The following is a 25,361-nucleotide window of genomic DNA, read 5'->3' as shown; positions in this document are numbered from 1 at the left end:
GCTCACGTCTTTGGAGGCAGAGGCAGGTAATCTCTGAGTTCCAGGACAGCAAGGATACACAGAAAAACCCTGTCTTGTGGGGGGGCGGGGGAGGGGGGTAAGAAAACAGGCTGAGTAAGCCATGAGAGAAAGCTAGTAAGCAGCACTCGTCCATGGTTCTACTTCAGTCCCTGCCTTCAGGTTCCAACCGTGAGTTCCTCTCCTGACCTTCAATGGTGCGATGGACTGTGATTTTGAACTGTAAGCTGGACTAGAACCTCTCCTCCCTCAGTTGCTTTTGGTCATAGTGCTTTATCAGAGCAACAGAAACAGTAACTAAGACAGCCACCATCACCTCAACAGCAAATTCCTTTGTTCTCAATTCAGAATCATAAAATGTCCTATCTGGGCATTTTATCTGATAGTGCTAGCAGTTCATCATCATCATCATCATCATCATCATCATCATCACTGTCATCGTCATCGTCATCTTTTGTTTCTGAGACAAGGTCTTGCTCTGCAGCCCAGGCTATCTTCAAAACTGGAAGCCATCTATTGTATCAGCCTCCCAAATGCTCATGTTATAGGCATGCACTATCATCCTGCTCTGCAAGTGATCAATATTAAATTTTAGAAGGGATAACTTCTAAGCAAACATATACGAAGCATTCAGAGGTAAATGAATGCAATTTACCCGCAAACAGTTAAAAAAATAGGATTATGTGAACACACATACATTTATGTAATATATAATGTGAACAAAGAATATGTGTGCATGTATTATATGTCCGTGTATATGCAATCTCATGTATATGAGAGGGAAAGGACCAAGGAAGGGAGGGAGAAGAGAAGGGGGGTTATGAGTATGTGGGCAGGAGGCTAGGGAAATGGCTCAGTGGTAAAGCATTTGACCAGCATACATCAATACATATGCCAGTTACTCAGCCCCACCAAAAAAAAAAAAAAAAAGCAAAGCAGGTGTATGGAAGGGCATACCTTTAATACCAGAACTCAGGAGGCAGAGGTGTGCAGAACTCTGTGAGTATGAGGCCAGCCTGGTCTACGTAACGAGTTCCAGGTCACCTAGGACTATACAGTGAGAGCTCCCATCTCAAAAACAAAGGAAAAAAAAACTGAAATAGCTTGGAGGGAAGGAGTTATCAAGGGAGAAGCAAATGACCACAGATGCAGACTGCATTAGCCAACACTTGTATGAACTAGACTTCCACAATTCCCGTTCCAGCAGATCTAACACTCTCTGACGGCACTATACAGGTGGTGCACACACAGACACAGAAGTAAATAGAAGAAAAAAATCAAGGTGGGTAGAACACAAGAGATAATCCAGATATGAGAATTAGGGACGTCCAAGTTAACTCTGGACAACCACGATCTGAGATGACAACTATCATTATTCTAGTCTACATTACAGTTATTATTACTACTGTAAGTATTCTATATTAACAATTAATGTAGGCTAGATAACAAAAGAAGGAGCCAAGACCAAGGGCTGTCCAACAACAACAGCCATCCCAACTCACCCCTCTGAAAAGAAGGCATTGATGATCCGGTCCCCCAGGGGGTTGATGGCAAGTTCTGGAATCCTCTGGAAATCTTCCCGGCTGCCAAGAGAAACACCTTAAGCTAGAGACCACTGGCCTTTGGCATGAACTCCTTTAAATCCAACAGAGTACAACCCGGTAAGAATATTGCCTCCTGGAACTACTTCTGTGGCAAGTTATACAAGTCACTAGAATATCTGCCAAATGTGTTTTACACCAACTCAGGTGTGAATGAAGCAAGATTTAATCTTGCTACATTCCAGTAAGTTCAGCAAACAGGTCATGTCAATAAACCAAACAATGAGCAAATAGTAAGCTGTTCCTTAGTAAATGATTTCTTAGACATTACCATTTTCTAGTTATTAGGTTTGGTGCTGTGAACAGCAAATAGACACAATCATCTACCACAGAACTTGAATGTAGGAGCAGGCAGTTGGAGGAGCCTGAAGACGCTTGCTTGGGAAGGGCTAAAACACCTAAGAAATTCAAGAATCAATCAGTCTCTCTCTCTCTCTCTCTCTCTCTCTCTCTCTCTCTCTCTCTCTCTCTCTCTCTCCTTTTAAAACAGGGTTTCTCTGTGTAACAGCTCTGGCTGACCTGGAACTCACTGTGTAGACTAGGCTGGCCTTAAACTCACAGGGATCCACCTGGGAGCAAAAGTGTGTACCACCACTGCCCAGCAAAATGCAAGAAATTCTTGAGATGTTTCCATTCAAAAAAAGAACTACAGGGCACAGTGGCTCACACCTATGGTCCCAGAACTTGGAGGCTAGCCTGACCTATAAGTGAGTTCTAGAACAGTTTGAACTAGAGTGAGACCCTCACATAGTTTCCCAAGAGAGAGAGAGAGAGAGAGAAACAAAGGGAAAGAAAGTCCTGCCTTTCAATACCAGCATTTTTTTTTAAAGCTAGGGCCTTATTATGTAATAGCTACATAGTGAGCCCAGGCTGCCTCAACTCCCCAAGCTGGAATTACAGATGTTCAACACCAAGCCTGACCCATCTCTTGTCTTAATACACAGGTGGCCACAGAGGTGTGGAGGGTATTGGATCCTCTGCAGCTGTAGATACAGGCAGTTGTAAGAAGACTGATGTGGGTGTCAGAACAGAATTCAGGTCCTCTGCAAAATCAGTATGTGCTCTTAACCACTGAGCCATCTCTCCAGCCCTAGTGCAGCATGGTTCTTGGTCATGGTGCTACTGAAGGACAGCTGGCTACATCTCAGCAGCATTTCCCAATCATGACCATCAAAAATGCCTCTAGACATTTGTCCCTGGGTGGTAAATCAGCCTTCAGATGAGAACCATCAATCTAAATGAAACACTGAACACCTAGTCTAGCATTACCGTAATGTGATGTGCCCTAAGTTATGGGTTGGGTCATGAGAGACAGCAGAGTAAGTAACCCAGGCCATGTATGGGTCAGTTTTATAAAAACCAATGTGTCTGCAAGGGCCATGGGAAAATGCCTGTGAAGAGAAAAGGCATTAAAAAAAACAAACAAAAAACATAATTCAGCCGGGCAGTGGTGGCGCATGTGCTTGAGAGGCAGAGGCAGGTGGATCTCTCTGAGTTTGAGGCCAGCCTGGTCTATAAAGTGAGTTTCAGGACAGCCAGGGATACACAGAGAAACCCTGTCCCGAAAAACCAAAACAAAAAAAAACTTTCTAGGCCTGGAAGAGCAGCCTCTAAACTAGAGAGAGTTGGAATAAAGTGGCAGAAGCCTAGCCGTGAGTTAGTACCACTGTTCTGCTTATTTAACTCCGTGGTGGACCAAAACGATCCGTAGACCCTGGCCAAAATGGTCCTTACCCTCAAAATGCAAGACACTTAGTGTGCCTATCCTTGGAATAAAGGCAGCTGCCAGGGAGTTCTTGGTTTCTGGGAGGGAAAGGGTGCTCACCTGAGAGTCCCATTCTCCCCTTTGTCCAGGCTGGTGAATCGGCTGTACAGGCGCGTGATCTGACTGTGGGAAACTAAAGAGCACAAAATTAGTCCCAATTAAAGCAGTAGACATGTATTCACACTACACCCACAGCCCATCACATGCTCCAGTGGGAGAGATGGGAGCCAGGCAACTTTTTCCAGAATGTCAAAACAGCAAATTAAAACAACAAAAAAACTAAAGAGTAGGAGGAGCTGGAAAAGAAACTAAATCAAAAGCAATGAAAGCTGGCTCTGAAAATGAAGTGTAGGTGGCCGGGTGGTAGTGGCAAAGGCTTTTAATCCCAGCACTTGGAAGCAGAAGCAGGTGAATCTCTGTGAGTTCAAGAACAGCCTGGTCTACAAAGTAGTTCCAGGACAGCCAGGGCTACACAGACAAACCAGGTCTCAAACAACAACAACAAAAAAAAAACCAAACAAACAAACCCAACCAAAAGTGTAGGCGTATCATTTCCAGCACACACGCACTCGAGAGCATACACACACACACTCATGTCATAAAAAACACAAATAAAAATCTTTTTCTAAAAAAAAGAAAACAATTGCTGAGTGGCGGTGTACACCTTTAATCCCAGCACTCAGGAGGCAGAGGCAGGCTGACCTCTGTGAGTTCAAGGCCAGCCTGGTCTACAGAATGAGTTCCAGGACAGTCAGGGCTGTTACACAGAGAAACCCTGTCTCAAAAAACCAAAAAAAAAAAAAAAATTGGGGGGCAAAAAAAAAAAATTGGGGGGCAAAAAAACTATAGGTCAGTTGTGGAGTACCTGCTTAGTAGTATGATCTAAAGCTAAAGTAAACAAAAAAAATCCAACTTAAACCTATTAGCTAGTTTGGCTCTTCACACTGGAATTTCTAAGTAGATAATGCTGAACTAAATATTGGGGGCACATCAAACAATTCTGTTTTTAAAATCTAGTTTCCTTCTGCACCAAGCATCCCCAATGTCACTTCTTTTTCAGGACTTTATCAGGTGACAGACCACCACAACCTGGGTTCAGCTTGTTTGCTGGGACAAAGTGGCCATGCTCTGACCAGATGATACCTACAAGAGAAGCTAATTGCCGCTCATTTTGGATGACCTCCGTGACCTCCAGCACAAACTGACGGCTAAAAGCATTTTACAACTGCAGGTGTATAACACAACAGCGAAAGTGCAAAAGGCATTTCTGGGAAACAGTTTAGTCTTCTGGCAGATTGGAGGCAAGAGGATAAAACAGTGACCATGGGAGAAAAGACTACCGCCCCAGTAGGCAACAATTTCCGACTTCATCCCAGCTGCACCTGTTAGGCATTAAGGGTTAAGTGTGGTTCTGGTGGTTGTCCTTCTGAAGTCAAGCAACAGCACTGGACTTGCTGTATTAGGAACAATGAAGTAAAGTAAACAGGCAGGAGGTGAAACAGGAAGTGAGTGATCAGGCCGAGACGAGAGGACACACCAGGGCAGCTGTGACCTCTTTGGCTCTAGCTTCATCTTTGAAGTGGAGCTCTAAGAACTCAAGTGTGCAGAGAGAGAGCAGAGAAGGAGCTATAACTGCTCCCGTCAGGCAGAACAACAAGCAGGGTACGGCAGCTAAAGGCCTCCAGTGGGGACTCTGTTGCAAAGGGTACACACTCTGACAGCCAGGTAGACAGACTCTAATTCGTCATGGTACCACAGGGCATAGGTGAATGGGATTGTGAGGAGTGGCTGAGAGGAAATGCCTGGCGTTTGGAAAGCACACCAAGTTAACTGTTAGCATCACCTCAGCATCCCTTCAGGAGAGCCTCAAGGGGTAGATTACACTATTACGATATGCTAACTTCTCTCTACTTTCTTGACCATGCCAGTCAGAGCTGCTTTCTTTAGGAATCTGATCAATTTATCCAGGCCTGGCATCTGACCTCAAAGGCTACTCTTGTAATAAATTCCTTAGTTGAGCAAAACTAATAAGTCAGTTAAAGAATAACTATATTTCCCAAAAAGTTTGGAAAAAGAAACCTGTGTTTACCATCTCAACATTCTTTTCCATTTCTTTAATATACAGTCTAATATCATTTGTGTACTTAGATCCAATAGCTTAATTTTCTTTTTCTTTTTATTTTATGTACATTAGTGTTCTGCCTGTATGTATGTCTGTGTGAGGGTGTCACATCCCTCGGAAAAGGAGTTACAGACAGTTGTGATCTGTCATGTGGGTGCTGAGAATTGAACTCAGGACCTCTGGAAGAGCAGCCAGTGCTCTTAACTGCTGAGCCATCTCTCCAGCCCCCTAATAGCTTAATTTTCAATTAGTAGTTGATAATCTTTCATATTGGTGTTGAGTATTTTAGAATTATGTTTATTTTTTTTTTATTATGTTTCTAGGTCTGTGCAAGTGAGTGCTGATGCTCTCAGAAGCTGGAGGAATTGGATACTCTGGAACTAGAGCTACAGATGGTTGTGAGCCATCCAACAATGGGTTCTAGGAACAAACTCGGGCCTTCTGTCTGTTTGCTTGTTTTGGTTTTTGGTTTCTCTGTGTAGCTTTGCGCCTTTCTTGGAACTCACTCTGTAGACCAGGCTGGCCTCGAACTCACAGAGATCGCCCTGGCTCTGCCTCCCAAGTGCTGGGATTAAAGGCGTGCGCCACCACCGCCCGGGATACTCGGGCCTTCTGGAAGATCAGGGTGCATTCAACCACTGAGCCATCTTTTCTGTCCTGGTTTTACGTATTTTTACACTATTCTCTGTGTGTGTAGTATGTACAGTACATGTAGTGTGTTCAAGAGTACATGTACCCATGCACACATAGGTAAAAGCCAGAGCAGGACTTCAGGTGTCTTCCTCTATCACCCTCCAACCAGCTGCCTTAAAACTGAGTCTCTCTCTTAAATGGAAGCCCACTAACTGGCTAGACTAGCTGCTTGACCAGGGAGCTCTAGGTATCTGACTATCTCCATGTCCCAGGGCTGAAGTTACAGGCATGCCTGCCTCTCTACGAGGCTGGGGACTTGAACTGAGGTCCTGCTTGCAGAGCAAGCACTCTTACCCACTGGGCTCTGCTCTGGCCCCTACAGGAGTTTTAAGTATACATAATGTTTAGTTCACTAGGTCAGTTTTTAGTGTTCAGAGTCTCACATTTCAGAGTACTGGTTAAGAGGAGGAATGAAATTATATTTCTTTTTGTATTAACTTTAACATATCAGTTTAGAGTATTTTATATTTATATATTATTTTAACATTATATGCATGATAAAATGTAAATGGAACAAAACAATATACAATGTAATTTTCCTAACACCTAAGTCCCCAATCTCCCATGCCAAAACCATGAAATTAATAGTTTATTGTGACCCTTACTAGGAATTTCTTGTGTATGTATTTGTGTGTGTATAGAGAGATTTATACAATTTTTAAACTAAGGCATATGTCACAATCTAATCCAACTCCTAAAACTAATAAATGAATTATTAGATCATTATTGTAGAAGAATATAAAAGCCCTCTTGTAGTATTTCTGTCTTTTAAAACTCCTTTAGTAAGGACTTGTGTTATTACACTCCATATTTTATAAAGAAAATCAGTTTATAGCTTTTGGAAGTCATAATTTGCCAATATATAAAAAAAAAAAGTATGCGCCGGGCGGTCCCAGCACTCGGGAGGCAGAGTCAGGCGGATCTCTGTTCAAGGCCAGCCTGGTCTACAGAGAGAGTTCCAGGAAAAGCGCAAAGCTACACAGAGAAACTCCGTCTTGGAAAATAAATAAAATTAAATTAAAAAAAATAATAATAAGTATGCACAAAAGTAGCTTTAAAAAAGTAAGAAACTGCTACCTTCAGGACAAACTTGCCCATATGGGAATCAACGGCAAAACGTTTGAAAATGGCAACTATTAACATTCTCAGTATGCTCATATCTGAATCTATCACCTATATTTTGGATGTAATGTTATAATGATAAAATTAAACACAGCTTTGTAAATATTAAGGTGCTAACTCGGGAGGCAAAGGCAGGTGGATCTCTGTGGATCTCTTGAGATCAAGGCCATCCTTTCTACAGAGGGAGTTCCTGGACAGCCAGGGATACACAGAGAAATCCTGTCTCAAACAACAACAACAACAAACAAACAAACAAACAAGGGTGCTAAGTCCACTGGGACAAAGAACAGAAAACAACCTTCAGTGTGTACCAAAGGGTAGAGCTGATGGTGAACTCATTCTATCGCACAGGCTATCCTTAAACTTGCAACCCTGCCTCAGTTTCCAGAGTGCTAGTATTCCACACGTGGACACCACACTGGCTTCATCTACCTTTAAAAGAGCTACATAATCCACGTGCATAAAAGTACTAGAACTGCCAGGAATAAAGGCAGGACATGTTTCCAGTAAAACTAAACTCACTAAAGTGGCTAAACTAACCAGACAGGTACCTAAAACCCGTAACACTCCTGGAAACACAAAGGAGATCTTAGGAGTCAACAACTTCCCTTAGAATAGACTGTGACTATGACTATGTCCTGAATGAAGGTAGCTGTGGTCTACCCTGCTGATGCAGGGTAATTATTTTATATGACGAATGAAAAGACCCCGTTAACCCTGAGTCCAGAGCTTCCTATCATTTCTGCCTCGTGTTCAGGGAAGGAACGTATTTCACGGACATGAAAGCAACAACGTGGACTGGCGAGGGAAGCATGAGAAGTTAAAGATAGGTGAAATTATTTTGCTATCATTTAGATCCTATCTTAATGAAGAGGACAACCTGGGTTAGAGCGTACAACCTCAGGCAAGAGCACCTCTGGGGAAAAACTGTAGAGCTGAGCCTGCACCTCTAGCCTTTCCTTTGAATGGTTCATACCCCGACATTTCTCTAATATAAGGACTTTAAGATCGAACCTATTCTCTTAAGAATTAAAGGAGACCATTGGGTGGTAGGGGAGCACGCTTTTAATCCCAGCACTCTGAGAGGCAGAGGCTGGCAAATCTGAGTTTGAGGCCAGCCTGGTCTACAGAGCGAGTTCCAGGACAGCCAGGGCTACACAGAGAAACCCCATCTAGAAAAACGACAAAAAGAGACCAAAAAGGTATTTTCTATAACAAGCAGAGGATGGACATCAGTAGAAATACTTCAGAGCAGCCGGGCGGTGGTGGCGCACGCCTTTAATCCCAGCACTCGGGAGGCAGAGCCAGGCCGATCTCTGTGAGTTCGAGGCCAGCCTGGTCTACAGAGTGAGTTCCAGGAAAGGCGCAAAGCTACACAGAGAAACCCTGTCTCGAAAAAAAAAAAAAAAAAAAAAAGAAAGAAAAGAAATACTTCAGAGCATGCTCACGGAATGGCTTCCAACTCCAGTCTAAGAAAAGAATAAAGTGAACCAACTAAACAAACAAAACACACCTTCTCGGAACAGGGCACACTTTACTATTACTGACCAGTAGGTGACAGAAAATCACTCTCAACTTTCTTAGGACTTTCTTAGGAACCGTGACAGTACTGAGGTTATCAACTGTTTCCCTCTTCCTACACAACATAGGAGAGTGAGGGTAAAGTAAAGTACTGTGAGTTCCGGGTCAACCAGGGTTACAGTAAGACCCTGTCTCAAAACAAAAACAACAACAAAATCAGGGCTCGAGGTGGAGCTCAATGGTACATCCCTTTCTACTAAGTATTCATACAAGCCAGACTCCAGGTTCAATCCCTTACACCAAAACAAATAAATAAACAAATTAATGAACAGGAAATAGACATAGAAAGCAAATATGGCAAAACTATAACAACATATGTAGTAAATAAGAACAAGTATTGGTGGTCATTTACTTCAACTTCTCTGTATATTTGAAAGTTTACAGTACAAAATCTGAACTCTTAAGTTTTTTTGTTTGTTTGAGACTGTAAGATTTATTTCTTTTTTTTATTTTATTTTGCCAGAATGTACGTATGTGTAGCCTGTGTGTGCTTAGTGCCAACAGAGGCTAAAAAAGGGAGTTACAGAGAATAGTGAGCTGACATGTAGGTGCAGAGAACCAACTTGGGTCCTCTGTGAGAATGGCAAGCAATCTTAACTGCTGAACCACCTCTCCAGCTCCTTCCTTTTACTTTAAAAATTATAGTTATGTGTGTGTATGCACACATGTGTCCACATGGATTTGTGCCACGGCCCACACGTGAAGGTCAGAGGACAACTTGCCAGAGTTTCCACCATGTGGGTCCTGGGAATCAAACTCAGGACATCAGGTTTGGTGTCAAGCACCTTTACCGGAGAAGCCATCTGGCCAGCAAAAGGACAGTATCTTGCTATACAGTCTAATCTTGCTATACAGTCTAGTCTGGTCTTAAACTCATAACCCTCTGATCTTAGCCTCCCTAGTGCTGGGGTTACAGGCATAAAATAAGCTACCACATCTGGTATGAATTCTAATCTCCCGAATCTGATACATTCAGGCCAGGTCATGATACATTTGCCTTTTCCTACATACAACCTAAGATACCTGCTCTGGCTCTTCCATAATAGTGTTTATTGCATGTAACACGTGTATTACTGTTTTGAGCGTAATGTTTTTCTGCTTAAACTCAGAAGACAGCTTCTATCTCTGCAGCTGCTTCTAGGGGCAGTGAATTTCTATGTAAACTTTCAAATAGTCTATGTTCTGAACCCCCTTCCTCATTCATAAGGTTCTACTCCTTCAGAGTTCTGTTCCCTATCTCGACACACAGTTCTCCTTATCCCTTTCTAGACAGAAATTGGAACTCTGGAAGAAAACTAAAGGGTACAGAACCTTACAAATTATTCCAAATAATAATTTGCTGAAGATATCATCTGTGTATTTCCAGTTCAATAGGAGACCAGACAGGAGGGTCCTCTGCACCCACAGAATCAATGTGGTGTGACGGGGAAGGGCAGGAGGTCCCAGAAGGAGGCAGGAGGTCCCAGAAGGAGGCAGGAGGTCCCAGAAGGAGGCAAGAGGACCCAGAAGGAGGCAGGAGGACCCAGAAGCTCCATTTCAAGAAACCGTCCTCAAGCAGTTGCCTTTGTCAGGGCTGAACTCTGCTGGAACTGGAGACCCACACCTTTCATTGCATCACTACACCCTTCCAAACAAACAAAACCCACTGGTCTGTACAACTAACTTCTAACCCTGTACAACACCCTGCCCATACACACACGACACACAGAGGGCAGAAACTAAAAATAAACCAATCTGTATTCACCACTATTTAGCTGGCATAAACCTTTGCTCAAAGTTAAGATTTCTCGCAAACTACAGCCAAGCTATTCCTATGGTTAAGTGAACTAAGGGTCATTACAGAAATTTCTAAGACACTGTGACCTCCCTCCAATTACATCTTTCATTCAAATGTGCTGACTTATAAAAATGTAGAAATGTGAAAGAAAGTGATAGAACAAAGGCCAAATATAGTAGGTGTTTTATAACAACAAAGTGTTTCTTTTCTTTTTGAGACAGGGTCTCACTGTGTAGCTCTGATTGGCCTGGAACTTGGGAGATCCACTTGCCTCTGCCTCCACATCTGGCTCCCTTGCCCCACTTTGTTTTTTTCAAGCAGGGTTTCTCTGTGTAACCCTAGTTGTCCTGGAACTAACTCTGTAGACCAGGCTGGCCTTGAACTCAGAGATCTACCTGCCTCTGCCTCCGAGTACTGGGATTAAAGGTGTTTTGTGGGGTTGACACACCTGTAATTCCAGTACTTGGGAGGCTAAAGCAATAGGATCTCAAATTTGAGGTCAGTCTGGGCTACAAAAGAACCTGTCAAAGGTAAAAAAAAAAAGAAAGAAAGAAAAAGAAAAGGAAACAAACCTCTGCTAAGGGTACTAAGGAGATAACTCACAGCTCAGTCTTTAGGGTAAAGGACTGACCCTGTAGCCAACAGGACTAACAGTTGCTGGGACACTGAGACACCCTAGGTTAACTTAGCCAAAATTAATTCATTATGTGTCAAGATCCAACTCCTGTACTCCACAAGGCCAGCTCACGACTGTTCCCTAAATTCTGAAGGTGGGTGCTGCAGGATTTCAGCTTCCTTATGTCCTGATGCTAATCATAACTCTCTGGCTTATCTCCCCAGCCAGGCTGTGGGTGTCTTTTGTCACCATCTGCTCTGAATATCTAGCATAATATTAGATAGACACTGCAAAATTTCAGTACTTGTTTCATTGGGCTTTCCCAATCAACACATACACTGGTTTTAGTGGCAATCTTTCTCATACTTGAATCACTCTTGGGTAACCAGGATAATAGTTCGTCCATGATTACTTAGGTTTGTCCATGAGTCACAAGGTGAAAGAACTCAGACCTACAGCCAGGACTAATGAAAAGAAACTGGAATGATGTTACTGTTCCATTGACTCTGAAGCAAAAACAGCTTTTTCCCCAGTTGGGCATAATGGCTTATACTTAGAATCCTAGCACACAGGAAGCTTAGGCAGGGGGATGAACATGAGTTTGAAACTAGCCTGGGCTATGTAAAGAAACTTTTTGTTTTTGTTTTGTTTTTTGGGCTTTTTTGTTTTGTTTTTGGAGACAGGGTTTCTCTGTGTAGTTTTGGCTGTCCTAGAACTTGCTCTGTAGACCAGGCTGGCCTCCAACTTACAGAGATCCACCAGCCCCTGACTCCCGAGTGCTGGGATTAAAGGCCACCATCACCTGGCTGTTTTGTTTTTAAAGACAGGGTTTCCCTGTGTAGTCCTAGCTATTCTGGAGCGTGTTACGTAGACCAGGCTGGCCTCGAACTCAGAGATCCACCTGCTTCTGCCAGGACTAAAGGTATGCATCACCAGGACCAGTTTATGTAGTAAATTCTAAGCAAGTCTGGGCTACACAATAAGACCTTGTGTCAAAAAACAAAAGAAAACAAAACAAGAGCTTGTGCCTACTCACTACACTTCCTCATGATGTGACTCTGTGCTTGAAACACAGATGCTTTAATTTGGTTGTCACCTTAGATGTAAAGAAGTCATTATGTTTACAAGTGTGGTCAGAGGTCATGGCCACAAAATGTAGTAAAATGCTTGCTGAATCCAGCTGAATCCATTTCTACTCATGGAATCAGAATAAGTCATGAAATGTCCATAAAGTTGAGTAGCCAAACAAAAGCTATAAAAAGCTAAGTAATTTCTGCCATCCGCTCAAAATTGTGAAAAGGATCACCTTGGTTAAGGAGGTAGGTCATCGTGGTTAAAGATCTTGGCAAAGCTTGGCAGCCATATGTGTTAGTAAGGTACTACGGTGGAGGAAGCAAACCAATGCGGGTAGGAGGTGGGGCTAGATAACATCTCTCCCAACTTGAATACTCTAGAAAGTTGAACTTGTCAGACAGCCAGGGCAACTTTTAATTTATCCAAGGACTCCATTCCTGGAGGATTCTGTAATTCGCCCAGTAATCCCTCAGTACTATTTGCCATTGTGTTACTTGGTGCTCACACTATCGTCAAACACAGGTACCACGAAGATACAGCTTACAAAACTCAACAAAGTCACAAGGATCACTAAGAAAGCATGGGAGCAACACAATTGTGTCATACATTATCAAGGGCTTTTCAAAGGTTTGGTGGTGTGCTCAGTGTGTCTGAATTCCTTAACCCCTGTTGCTCCTTCGTTCAGGTTAATAAAGAAGAACCCAGAGTATATATTTAAAAAAAAAAAATCTGTTCCTGGTACAAACTCACAGATTTTGGAATACATCCAGTTTCAATATCAACTGCATAAGATACAGCAACATAGCAGAAATTAATATGTATGAAAACAGGACAAGTGTCCTCATTGTATCTTTAAAAACTTGGTCACTATACCCGTGCTTTTTCTCTAACAGTTCAGATTTAAAAGTCTCAGGTTTTCGGACTCCTGATTGCTTAGAGGTCTCCAGTCCCTGGTCACAAGCCTTACTATACGATCTTCTTTCCTGAGTTTATTCTTCCTTACGTGTGATTTTAGCAGTTCTAGGTCCTTGCCGAGAAACCTCATTGGTATGTATTACGTTTTCTCCAGGAACCATTCAGATTTCCTGGATTTGCTTCTGCTTTACCTGCTGTTCAGGATGCCTCTGTAAGAGGCACGATAAAGAAAGAAAATTTGCCGACTTTCGTGGGCAAGAGTGGAGTGGTGGCGTCTGTGCTCCGTGGCTGGACCGAGATTCCGGGCTTCTGAGGCAAGACAGCACTAGAGGAGCCACTTCCCGGCTCCGAGAAGCTACAGATGAACGCACAGGTACCCTAGCCTTCGGCGACCCCAAACACCAGAGGCTGCACGGGACCCTCCCAACAAAGTCACCGCACCCAGATCAAGACCGCAGCGACAACCGCCCTCAGTTACTGAGGCCAGCCGGAGGCGCCCGGCCGCCTTCCCACCCCCCCAACCCGAACTCACAGCCAGTCTCCTTCTTGATCTCCTCGAGCTCTTCGTCCCGCAGTAACGTGGAGGCCCGAGACCCCATCACCGTGGCGGGAGCTCCTTCGGGAGCGGCAGCGCCAGAAGCTACGGCGGCAAGAGGGGAGGAGGGAGGGAAGGGCCAGGGGTCAAGAAGGGAGAGGGCACTGTTTCTCTTGCGGCCCGGGGAGGGAAACCAGGGGTGGCGCGCGGGGGAGGGCGGCCCGACACCAGCCAATCGGGAGCGAGGCCGCGCCCTGCGCAGGCGCCAACGTCAGAGCTTGGCGCTCGAGCCCGGAATGAATCAGCCCGGCGGCTGCGGGAGTCCAAAGGGAGGCAGGCCACGCCCCCGGAACCACCGCTGCCGCCGGCCTTAAAACGGCGATGCCGGGGTGGCGCTAGCGACCACAATTAAAAGGGCAGTGCCGCCGCCGAGCCGCCGTCTTCCGACAAACCAGAGGCAGACGCTCAGCGTAACCCACAGGTTTCTCTGAGGACTCTTAACGCCAGGAATCCCACCCTCCTCCAGGTGACAGGAATTGAGGAGAAACAAAACCGACAGAACGAGTGGGGAAAAGCCTAGGGTGGATCCCCCGCCTGGGCCTGGCGCAGTCTTTCCTGCTCTCGCTCAGTCTCTGGTCCTTTTTCCTCTCCCACTCCCGCTGTCCTTCCCCTGGCCACAGAGTAGGTCGGTGGTGTTGGGGTGGGGGCCGCACGCCGATTGGCTGCGTCTTTCCTGCGCTCCCCCACCTCCGGCCGCAGGAGGGCGCCGGCAGCCGCCTCGCGGCCGCACGCCTATTGGCTGCATCTTTTCTGCTCTCTCCGCCCTGGCCGCTGGAGGGCGCTGGCGGCCGCACGCCGATTGGCTGCGTCTTTCCGGCGCTCCGCCGTAAGGGGGTGCTGGGAGCCGGGCTCGGGGCCGCAAGCTGATTGGCTGCTCCGGAAAGCTGCAGCTCCTTCGCCCCGTGGGCGCAGTAGGCTCTGCGGTTTCGGCGGCTGGCGTTGCGAGCTTTCATCCGGTTCGTGTCAAGGCTGTGCCAAGATAACTCCCAGATTTCTTCTTTAACGGTAGTTCCTCGTCAATTGGAGGAACTCACCATCTGACTGACATTAAGGTCCGGATTTCCCAAATTTCTTTGCCCGGGGGTGAGTCGGGGTGAGTGGTAGAGGACCCTACAGGTGAGAAGGTGAGGGAGAGTGAATACCTCGAGCAGGGACTGTCATTTACACTTTGAAATTTATCTTGTTTTAAAAGTGAGGGTTTTTAAACCGTGAGCCAGCACTTGGTAGGTGAAAGCAGGAAAGTTGCGAGTTGAGCAAAGCCTAAGAAATACTGGGAAATCCTGTTCAAGGAGTTTTGTTTGTTTGTTGCCACTCATTGATACCATGCTTGTAATCCCAGGAGGTGGAGGCTGGAGGATTAGGAGTTCATGCTGCAGGTAGCGAGTTTGAGGCCAGCCTGGGCCCATAAAACCCTTCCTAGACTCGGGGAAATACTTTTCTTTTTCCAGAGGAGCCCTGGCCGGTCTCGGTCTCTTAAATGGCTGGAATTACACACTTGAGCCTCTATGCGGATCCTGCATTTTATTTCTCTCTCCTCTCTCGCCCCTCCTCTCCCCTCCCCTTCCCCCTCCCTTCCCTTCTTCCCTCCCCTCCCCTCCTGTTTTTGTTTTTCGAGACAGGGTTGTGTATCCCTGGCTGTTCTGGAACTCAGTATGTAGACCAGGCTGGCCTCGAATGTAGATGTAACCAACTGTTATTAAATAAGAAACACAGAGCGGATTCAGAGAAGAAAGCCAAGAGGTCAGAGCTAAGAGCCTCACCCTTCCTGATTCAGGGATCCTCTTCAGCCAAGAGAGCTCTCCGAAAGGGGGCTACTTCCTGTGTGTATGTCTTTATATAGTCTAGCTGTTCTGCCTTCTCATTGGTTGTAAACCCAAACATGTGACTGCCTCGTCACTGCCTGTATGTACCGCCCTCCAGGTCCTTAAAGGTGTGCGCCACCGCCGCCACGCACTTGCTATGGCTCTAATAGCTCTGACCCCCAGGCAACTTTATTTATTAACATACAATTAAAATCACATTTCAGTACAAGTAAAATACCACTACACTCGAACTCAGATATTTGCCTACCTCTGCCTCCCCAAATGCTAGGATTAAGCGTGCGCCACCACTGCCCAGTTTGCATTTTATTTTTATGGTATTTTTTTGTTTGCTAAAGAAAAGGTTAAAAGCCACATCTTAGTATACACTCTCTCAAGTGAAGCAGTGGTCTTCCCATGGCATCACCTGTCTTGCCCCTTGACCCCTTTGTTTAGAACCAGCTTGAGAAGTGGAAGAAGTTCTCATCAACTTAGTACCGAAATATCTTAGCACCTTTCTCAAATTGCCTCAGGCTCCTAGCTTCAAAGTTACTTAGGCCATTGCAGCTCAGCCTCAGTCCCCAAGGCTCCTCTGTCCACTGAAGTTCTAGTCTGACTCAGTTGTTTCCTAATTAACCCCTTGTTTACCCCATCTGAGATCAGCCTTCCTATGCTGACAGTAACGTTTTGGATATGGCAGTCTAAGAAGCCCATTAATGTGATGTGGAATCTTGATGTCAGACACATGCATAATCCCTTTCTTGGTTGGCCTAGAAGCTCATCTCTTCATCCTGACATTTTTTTCCCTCCTAATTTTTAATATAAATTTTGATAACTGTATCCAGTTAAACCCTTTGTGTGAGGTCTGGTGGCTAATGTCTATAATCACAGCACTGAGGAAGCAGATGCAGAAGTATCTTTGCAAATTCAAGGTCACCATGGTCTAGATAGGGCATTCCGGTCCAGCCGGGGCTACTCAGGAAGATGTGTGATATTTTGTTTATCTTCTGACAAATAAGGCTTGCCTGGAGATCAGAGAAGCAGAGCAGCCAGCCACCTCTTACCTCTCTGAATCCTCAGCTCCAATAGGGGCGAGATCCTGTCTCCACGAAACCTCAGACTGAGTGGGCAGGAGATTCTGTCTCCACGAAACCTCAGACTGAATGGGCAGGAGATCCTGTCTCTACCCACCTTATATTCCTGTCTGATTCCTGCTTCCTCCTACCAAGTACTGGGATCAAAGGTGTGTGCCACCACTGCCTGGTCTCTATGATTAACTAGTGGCTAGCTCCGCCCTCTGATCTCCAGCAAGCTTCATTTGTCAGAACACAAACCAAATATACAACAGGAAGATCCTGTCTAAAAACAAAAAGCAGTAACTAAAATTTCTTTGCTATGTGGGATTTTTTTTCTGATTTGTTTTAACCTTTAAAAGTGGTATTTGTGTGCTGGGCAATGGTGGTGCACACCTCTAATCCCAGCACTTTGGAAGCAGAGGAAAGCAGATCTGAGTTTGAGGCCAGCCTGATTTTAACAGAATAAGTTCCAGAACAGCCAAGGGTACACAGAGAAACCTGTCTTGGGGGGGGGGGGGGGACTTAAAAAAAAAGTGGTACTTGTGTGTGAGAGGGATGTGTGTGTTCTCACCAGTGGCTGGAAGAGGGCATCCTATGCCCTGGAGCTGGAGTTAGGGGGGTTGTGAGCCACCAAATGTGGATGCTGGGAAACACTAAACAGGGCCTGTGGAAAACAGAAAGCACTCATAACTGCTGAGCAGTCTCTTCTGCCCCCTTTGACCTGTCTTCAATTTTCTTCCTTCCTAAGCATGTCATAACTTTTCAGTTTTGAACATCCTAGCCTTACTATGTGTGTGTTGTCTATGTCACAGGGCTGCAGAGATGGCTTAGCAAGAGGGCTTGCTGCTCAAACATGAAAGCTGAATCCAGATCCCAGTGCCCACTTAGAAAGCTGGCACGGCCACACACAGACCTGAAACCCTGTGCTGTGGAGAATCGAGACAAGAAGACGCCAGTGTCAGTGAGAAAGCCTATCTCGGGCCTAACAGAGAGAGAGTGCTGGAGCCTCTTTTCTCTTGTGTAGGTTGATTAGGTGCTGCTTGTTGAAAGTATCAGTATGTTTGAGAGCCCTTCCTTAAAGGATTAAAATATAGATGGACATGGTGGCACACACCTTTAATCCCAGCACTTGGGAGGCAGAGGCAGCTGGATCATTTGCCTCTGATGTCAGTCAATTTGAGGTCAGCCTGGTCTACAAAGCGAGTTCCAGGACAGCTCAGACTACACAGAGAAACCCTGTCTCAAAAAACCACACACAAAAAAGAGTACTGGGGCTGGAGGCTGCTCTCCTAGAGAACTGGCATTCAGGTCCCAGTGCCTGTTTGATGGCTCAACACCGTTTGTAACTCCAGCTCCTTCTGGCTCCTGAGGGCGCTGCACACATGAGGTTCACAGATATACATGCAAACAGCACCTTCTGGCTCCTGAGGGCACTGCACACATGAGGTTCGCAGATATACATGCAAACAGCACCTTCTGGCTCCTGAGGGCGCTGCACACATGTGGTTCGCAGATATACATGCAGACAAAGCACGCATACACACAAAACGATAATAATAAAGGCCCAGTGTCATGGTACATGCCTTTAATCCCAACACTCCAAAGCACTCTTTGTGAGTTCAAGGCCACCTACCCTACAAAGAATCCCAGGCCAGCCAGGGCTACACAGTGAGACCCTGTTTCAAAAGCACAATAATAATAAACTAAAACTTTTAAAATTAAAAACAGAAATGAATAAAAAAATTTTAAATAAAAGAAGTAAAAGTGAAAAAAATCACAGTACTGGGGCTTGGGCTGTATCTTGGTGATAGAGGGCTTGCTTACCTGTGTAAGGCTCTGGGTTCAGTCCCCAGCATCACAAGTATAAACAGACAAAAAAAGCACTTGGGAGCTGGGAAGTTGGCTCAGTGAGAACCAGACATAGCATATTTCTTAAATTGCAGCATCCAGGATACAGAGGCAGGTGCATCTCTATTGAGTTCTATACCAGGCTGGTCTTTATAGCAAATTCTATGCCTTCCAGGGCTATACAGTAAGACTTTATCTCAATAAAATAAGTAAGAAGCTTCTATTTAGTTATGAAAAAGGGGATACCATGTGCATTTTTTAAATTGAAAATATTTTTTCATACAATATATTCTGATCATGATTTCCCCTCCCTTATCTCCTCCCAGATCTTCCCCACCTCTCTACACTTCCAATTCCATTCCTTATTTCCCTCTTTCTCTAGAAAACAAACACGCCTTTAATCCCAGCACTTGGGAGGCAGAGGCAGACAGATCTCAGTGAGATCGAAGCTAGCATGGTCTACATAGTGAATTCCAGGACAGCCAGAGCTACGTAGAGAGATACTGTCTCAAAAATACAAAAACAAAACAAAAAACCAGGCAAATAAACAAACTAGAATAAAACAAAAAGAACAAGAAACACACCAAGTCCATAAAAACACAAAATTGGAAACCATAGTATACAAGCAAAAGTCCAATATTTCCAAAAATACCATTAAGTTCATTTTTCATAGGCCATGTACTACTAGACACAGAGTCTTCCTGCCCTTAAATGTGGTTTGTATACCCAGTGAGCCTTCATTGGAGAAGCTAACTTTTCCTTTGTGAGCAGTTGTCAACTGGAAATAGATTCTTAGAGATGGGAGCTGGTGTCCACCTCCCCTCTCAATGCTGACCTGTGCAGTCCCTGTGCATGCTGCCATAGTCTGTGAGTTCCTGTTTTCCTCAGTCCCCTTGTGTCTAGAGTCATCTTTCCCCTCTGGCTCTTAAAAACCTTTCGGCTTCCTCTCTTCCACATCCTTCACTGACCATGCCCAGTTTATAAACAAAAAAGCTAATCTTGCCTTGCCCAGAGCCCTACAGTTTTGAGTTTCCTACATAAGAATTAAAATTGTGGGGCTGGAGAGATCAGTGCTTAAGATCTCTTTCAGAGGACACAGCTTTAGTTCCCAGCAACCATCAGCAACTCCAGTTTCAGGGGATCTGGCGCCCTCTTCTGGCTTCCTCGGGCACTAAACTAATGTGCAGGGACATACATGGAGGCAAAACAACTGTACACAAAATAAAAATAAATAAAATTGTACTTGCTGTGGTTCTTCTTAGTATTCTAAAATAAGGAACAAAACCAAACTACTCTTCTTATCCCTTAGAGCAGTGGTTTTCAACCTTCCTAATGCCGCGACCCTTTAATACAGTTCCTCATGTTGTGGTGACCCCCCAACCATAATTTTATTTTGTTGCTACTTCATAACTAATTTTGTTACTGTTATGAATCGTAATGTAAATATATGTAAAATATCTGATATTCAGCCCCTGTAAAAGGGTCTTTTAATACCCCCCCACACACACAAAGGGGCCACAACTCACAGGTTGAGAACCACTGCCTTAGAAATTTGGAGAAATGCACCACCAGGTGGTGGTGGTGGTGCACACCTTTAATCTCGACACTTGGGAGGCAGAGGCAGGTGGATCTCTGTGAGTTTGAGGCTAGCCTGGTCTACAAAGGGAATTACAGGACAGCCAGACCTGTTATACAGAGAAACCCTGCCCCCCCCCCAAAAAAAAAGAAAACAAGAAAAAGAAATTTGGAGAAATGGTAAATAACCAAACTTTTGAAACTTTTGAGACAGGGTCTCCCTGGCTTGCCTGAAACTTACTATGTAGACCAAGCTGTTGCAGTCAGAGATCACCCTTACCTCGGTCTTCAGGATGGAAGATGTGCACTACCATACAAGATCAAAATAGTCTTTTCAAAATAATGATCTCTTTGTTAATTTTTAAGTGTTTGGATGCTTGACGAAGATTCTTTGAAGTCTGCTTTTGGAATCACAGAGCATGGATCCCAGCAGTGACTACCATTTCCTCAACCACATTTTGTGGAGAAAAGTGAAACTCACCTTGGTTTCTGGCATCTTCGAGGGCGTGCTCCAGCATGTGGATCCTAACAAGATTGTTGTCCTAAAAAATGGTTGGGTTCTATTTGTCATTTTCTTCTGCTTCCTTAAGAGATTAGCAGCTGCGTGTGGGTGATGGTTGTGGGCAGCATTAGTAGCTAGGAAAGCAGTGTTGTTCCTATTTTAAGAGAGGTATGAGAAAAATACTAGAATACTATTCCCTAGCAGAGCAACATGGCTACCTGTATTGGGTGGTCCTCACTTGTGTACTCTCACTGACATTATAGTGGAAATTTTCTTTTTTATTAATTATTTGCTTAATGAATGTAAGTGTTTTGTCTGCATGTATGTCTGTGCCCTCCAAGGCCAGAAGAAGACATAGGACCCCCCGGAGTTACAGATGGTTGTGAATTGTTACATGGGTGCTGGGAGTCAAACCCAGGTCCTCTGGAAGAGCATTCAGTGCTCTGAACTGCTGAGCCATCTCTCCAGCCCTGAGGGTGGTAGTTATCAATATATATTTCTAAAATTTGGGAACTTCTGTTAATTATTGTTTACATGAATATTGAAATTAATCTTGTTATTGAAATTGCTTTTGGCTTCAACAGAAGGGGAAAAATCACAGATATAAAGAATTAATTTGTCTCAGACAAAAAGAAGTCCAGAAGGCAGGAGTTCAGGGCCAGCCAGTCTCAACTACATAATGAGTTTGAAGCCAGCCTGGAATACATGAGAACCTATGTCAAAAGCCCAAACCAGGGCTGGGGATGTAGCTCAGTTGGTAGAGTTCTTGGCTAACACACAGAAAGCCTGAGGTTCAAACCCTAACCCCACACAGGACAGGTGTAGTGGCACATGTCTTTTTTATTGTTGTTTTGCAGCAGGGTTTTTATGTTTAGCTCTAGCCTGTCTTTAGACCAGGCCGGCCTCAAACTCCCAGAGATCTGCCTGACTTTGCCTCCTGACTCCTGGGATTAAAGACATGGGGCCACCACTGCTGGGCTGGCACATGTCTTTAATTCCAGCAATTGGGATTTTTTTTCTTTTTAGTTTCTTTTTTTTTTTTTTTTCTTTTTTTTTTCCCTTTTAGAAGGGTCTCATTATATAGCCTTGGCTGATCTGGAACTTGCTATATAGACCAGGCTGGCCTCAATCTCACAGAGATCTGTCTCCCGAGTGCTGGGATTAAAGTCGTGTGCCCACCACCACCCTGCAGGATTTTTTTAAAAATTTTTTAAAAATTAAATATACAGTCTGCATGTATGCCTGTAGGCCAGAAGAGGGCACCAGATCTCATTACAGATGGTTGTGAGCTACCATGTGGGTGCTGGGAATTGAACTTAGGTCCTCTGGAAGAACAGCCAGTGCTCTTAACTGCTGAGCCATCTCCACAGCCCAGGAAGAAGGGATTTTTATATAAAACTCATATTTCGGTAATTTTAAGAGAGTTCACAGTTTCTTGCGGTTTTGGGGGAAATAGTATGTGTTATTAACTAGACACAGTTTTCTATCTGTGAAGATTCTTTTCTATCACAGTGAAGAACGTAGAGACAGGCCGGAGTGTCCCAGGAGTGAAAATGTTTTTTGGGCATGAGATTTTGAATGGTAAGTTTTATGTTCCCTAATCGCTAATTGGAATCTGCCATAGAAAACTTACTTTTCTGCTTCATTCAGGCATTTGAAAGAAAATAGGACTTGTCTTGTCTTTAGTACTGTGTACATGAACTTGTTTTTTCTGCTTTCCACCCATTTATAGTCTGCAGTTGAGCACGGTGTGTGGGGTGGAGTGGCTGGTGGCTTTCTGCTGGAAAATGTTGAAAATCTTCTGGTTGTTTTTCAGTGGAACTAATGGATGAAGCAGAACAAGATGCATCAGGAGAAAAGGCATCTTCTGTTAGGTATTACGAGACAATTTCTTCACTGTGAGGTTTTCCAAGTGAGCACAGTAGAGGAGACAGACTTAACTCTAGTCCACTAGCTGCTTACTTCTCAAATGGTCTAAGGAACTAAAAACAAGCAGGTCAGTGTGTCTGTCTCTAGGTGGCACCTCAAGCAGTGGATGTGAGCAGTGTAGAAAATGGGCTGCAGTCTTTGCTGCTAACGAGTAGGGAGATCTATACATGGCATCGGTAACAAAGGACAAGTTCATCTGAATATGATTTTTTGTAAGGATAGCATAAATACAGAAAGAGCTGGAATGGAGAAAATGAAAGATGAAGACCTAACTGTATGTGAGCCTGCTTCACCTGCACCAGAGGCACCAACCAGCTCTCTACTCAGTGACCTCAAATACTGCCCATCGGGTGAGTGCTGGACCTCTGAATTTGCTAGGCTCTTTTTATTGTGCCTCACAATAAAATTGTGAATTAAGGCAAGTATTATAAATTATGTGTTTAGTTGACATGGGAATGCATACTGTTTGCCAGGATTGGGGATGCTGCCCTCACTGAGCTCTGATACAAAAGATGCTAAATAAGATGAATGAGTAGGAAATATGTGCCATACTGCACCTGTAAACCCACCACTAAGAGGTAGAAGAGGATCAAGAGTTCAAGGATAAAATTGGCTACATAGCAAGTTTGAGGACAGTCTAGGGTATAGGAGACCCTGTCTCAAAAAAGAAAAAATGAGTAAAATATATAGAATGCTAGTACTCTATTACCACATGCTGAGAATAGCCGAACAGTAAGCTTGTGGATCATGTACTTTCTAAGTTTTCTCGTGTCCAGGGCAGGTCTTGCTGAAGTAGTAACATTAGCGTAAAGGCCTAAAGGAGGGAGGCATCGAGTTGTTTGGATGTCATGAGAAATGCCTCCCTTTGTTCTTTGTTTTGAGCCACAGTCTAGTCATAGATAGTCCTGGCTGCTGTGGTACTCCTTATGTACCCAGGTTGACATCAGTTTCCCAAGTGGTAGGGTTAAAAACAAGCGCCGCCACTCCAGGCTCTTGTTTTTTTGTTTGTTTGTTTGTTTTGGTTTTTCAAGACAGGGTTTCTTTGTGTAGCTTTGCGCCTTTCCTGGATCTCGCTCTGTAGACCAGGCTGGCCTCAAACTCACAAAGATCCACCTGGCTCTGCCTCCCGAGTGCTGGGATTAAAGGTGTGCACCACCACCACCACCACCACCACCACCACCACCACCACCGCCGCCGCCGCCGCCCGGCCAGGCTCTTGTTTTGAGACAGGGTTTCAATATATAGCTCTGGATGTCCTGGAACTCATTATGTAGACCAGGCTGGCCTTGAACTCAGATCCCCTGCCACCATGCCCAATTTTTAAATTGGTTTTTGTTGTTTTGTGATAGGGTCTCACTCCTATAGCCCAGGATTCATTCTGTAGCTAGCAGGCTAGCCTCAAACTCTTCAACAATCTTGCCTTGGGCCCTTATGAGACTGAGGTTATAGGCATGAGATACAGCACATGCTGAGAGATGTATTTAAACTGAGAAAAGAAAAATATAAAGGCTCTAGAGGTAGGACATGCCAAGATATCGAAGCATCAGCAAGGAAATCATTATTTATGGAGCAGAAGAAGGAATAGGTGATGAGGTGGATTGATGGGTCACTGAGAAATTTATGGACCATTAAAGGGGCATAGGACTCTGAAGAGAGAAAGGAAGCAAAGTACTGAAGAGCTTTTGGGGTTTTGGTTTTTCATTTAAAAAAAAAAAAATGTAGCCAGGAGGTAGTGGTGCACACCTTTAATCCCAGGCAGAGGCAGGTGGATCTCTGTGAGTTTGAGGCCAGCCTGGGCTACAGAATGAGTTCCAGGAAAGGCTCCAAAGCCACACAGAGAAACCTTGTCTCAAAAAACAAAAAATAAAAATTAGTTTTTGTGATATACACCTTTAATCCCATTACTAAGAGACTGAGGCCAGCCTGGGCTAGAGAGACCCTTTTTCAAAAAAACCAACCAACCAACAACACAAACAAACACATCTAGACAGTTTAGTGAAGAAATTATAATTCTTTGTTTTTCATTATTCTGTCTCGCACTGTCATCCACGATAACCTGGAACTCAAGGCAATCCTCCTGCCACAGTCTCCTTAGTGTTAAGATAACAAACAAGGACACCATGCCTGATCTTCCTTCTCAATGATATATATTGAGTTTAATATATATAGTTTAATAATAATGAGATATATATATATATATATATATATATATATATATATAATAGTGTTTTTGAAAAAGGGTTTTTTCTGTAGTCCTGGCTGTCCTGGAACTTTATAGATCAGGCTGGCCTCAAACTCACAGAGATCTGCCTCCCTCTGCTTCCTGGGTGCTGGGATAAAGGCGTGTGCCACTGCACAGCTTATGTTTTTAATTTTCAGTTACATGTATTTGTGTGTGGGGATATATGTGTGTCATGACATTCATGTGGTGGTAGAGAGCCACCTTGAAGGGAAGGGTTTCTCTCCTTCCACCATGTGCATCCTGTATTGAACTCAGGCTCTCCGGCTCTGTAGTAAGTGCCTACACAGTGAACCATCTCATTGGCTTGAAATATGGGAAACCAATCAGGACAGTGCCCTCGACTCCAGTGGTAGCAGTAGAGTAGGTAGGAAGCACTGTACTTTTAGATGTGTGTTGAAGGTGGGGCGGAATATCCTGACAAACTAGATAGATAGGGGTGTGCAAGGATAACGTGGAATCAAAGATGATTTTAGGGGTTTGAACCTTAGCATCTGCAAGTATGAAGAGAGTT

The 25,361-nt window shown here is 44.3% G+C and overlaps 2 protein-coding genes across 11 annotated transcripts in view; one reads left to right on the top strand and one right to left on the bottom strand.

Moving 5' to 3' along the window:
* Chp1 (calcineurin like EF-hand protein 1) overlaps positions 1–14,014 on the bottom strand; it is a 31,373-nt gene extending 17,359 nt beyond the window's left edge. The window contains exons 1-3 of the mRNA XM_052726494.1: positions 13,817–14,014; positions 3,445–3,517; positions 1,521–1,601 (exon numbers count right to left, since the gene is read on the bottom strand). Of these exons, the coding sequence (XP_052582454.1) occupies positions 1,521–1,601; positions 3,445–3,517; positions 13,817–13,883 (221 nt within the window). The 5' untranslated portion in view covers positions 13,884–14,014. The remainder of the gene's footprint in view (positions 1–1,520; positions 1,602–3,444; positions 3,518–13,816) is intronic.
* Positions 14,015–14,216: 202 nt separating this feature from the next.
* The window catches only part of Exd1 (exonuclease 3'-5' domain containing 1), a 45,953-nt gene continuing 34,808 nt past the window's right edge, over positions 14,217–25,361 (top strand). For 2 of the 10 annotated variants that reach the window (XM_052726491.1, XM_052726483.1), the window contains exons 1-4: positions 14,217–20,729; positions 22,192–22,260; positions 22,496–22,553; positions 22,831–22,958. In XM_052726491.1, the coding sequence (XP_052582451.1) occupies positions 20,597–20,729; positions 22,192–22,260; positions 22,496–22,553; positions 22,831–22,958 (388 nt within the window). In that variant the 5' untranslated portion in view covers positions 14,217–20,596. Of the gene's footprint in view, positions 22,554–22,825; positions 22,959–25,361 lie in introns of all 10 variants that reach the window. The other 8 variants (XM_052726489.1, XM_052726487.1, XM_052726485.1 and 5 more) reach the window with 8 other exon arrangements.

This window comes from Peromyscus californicus, unplaced genomic scaffold, assembly GCF_007827085.1.
Source record: "Peromyscus californicus insignis strain IS unplaced genomic scaffold, ASM782708v3 Scaffold_7__1_contigs__length_154581171, whole genome shotgun sequence".
Taxonomy (NCBI): Eukaryota; Metazoa; Chordata; class Mammalia; order Rodentia; family Cricetidae; genus Peromyscus; species Peromyscus californicus.
This window is presented reverse-complemented; position numbering and strand designations above follow the sequence as displayed.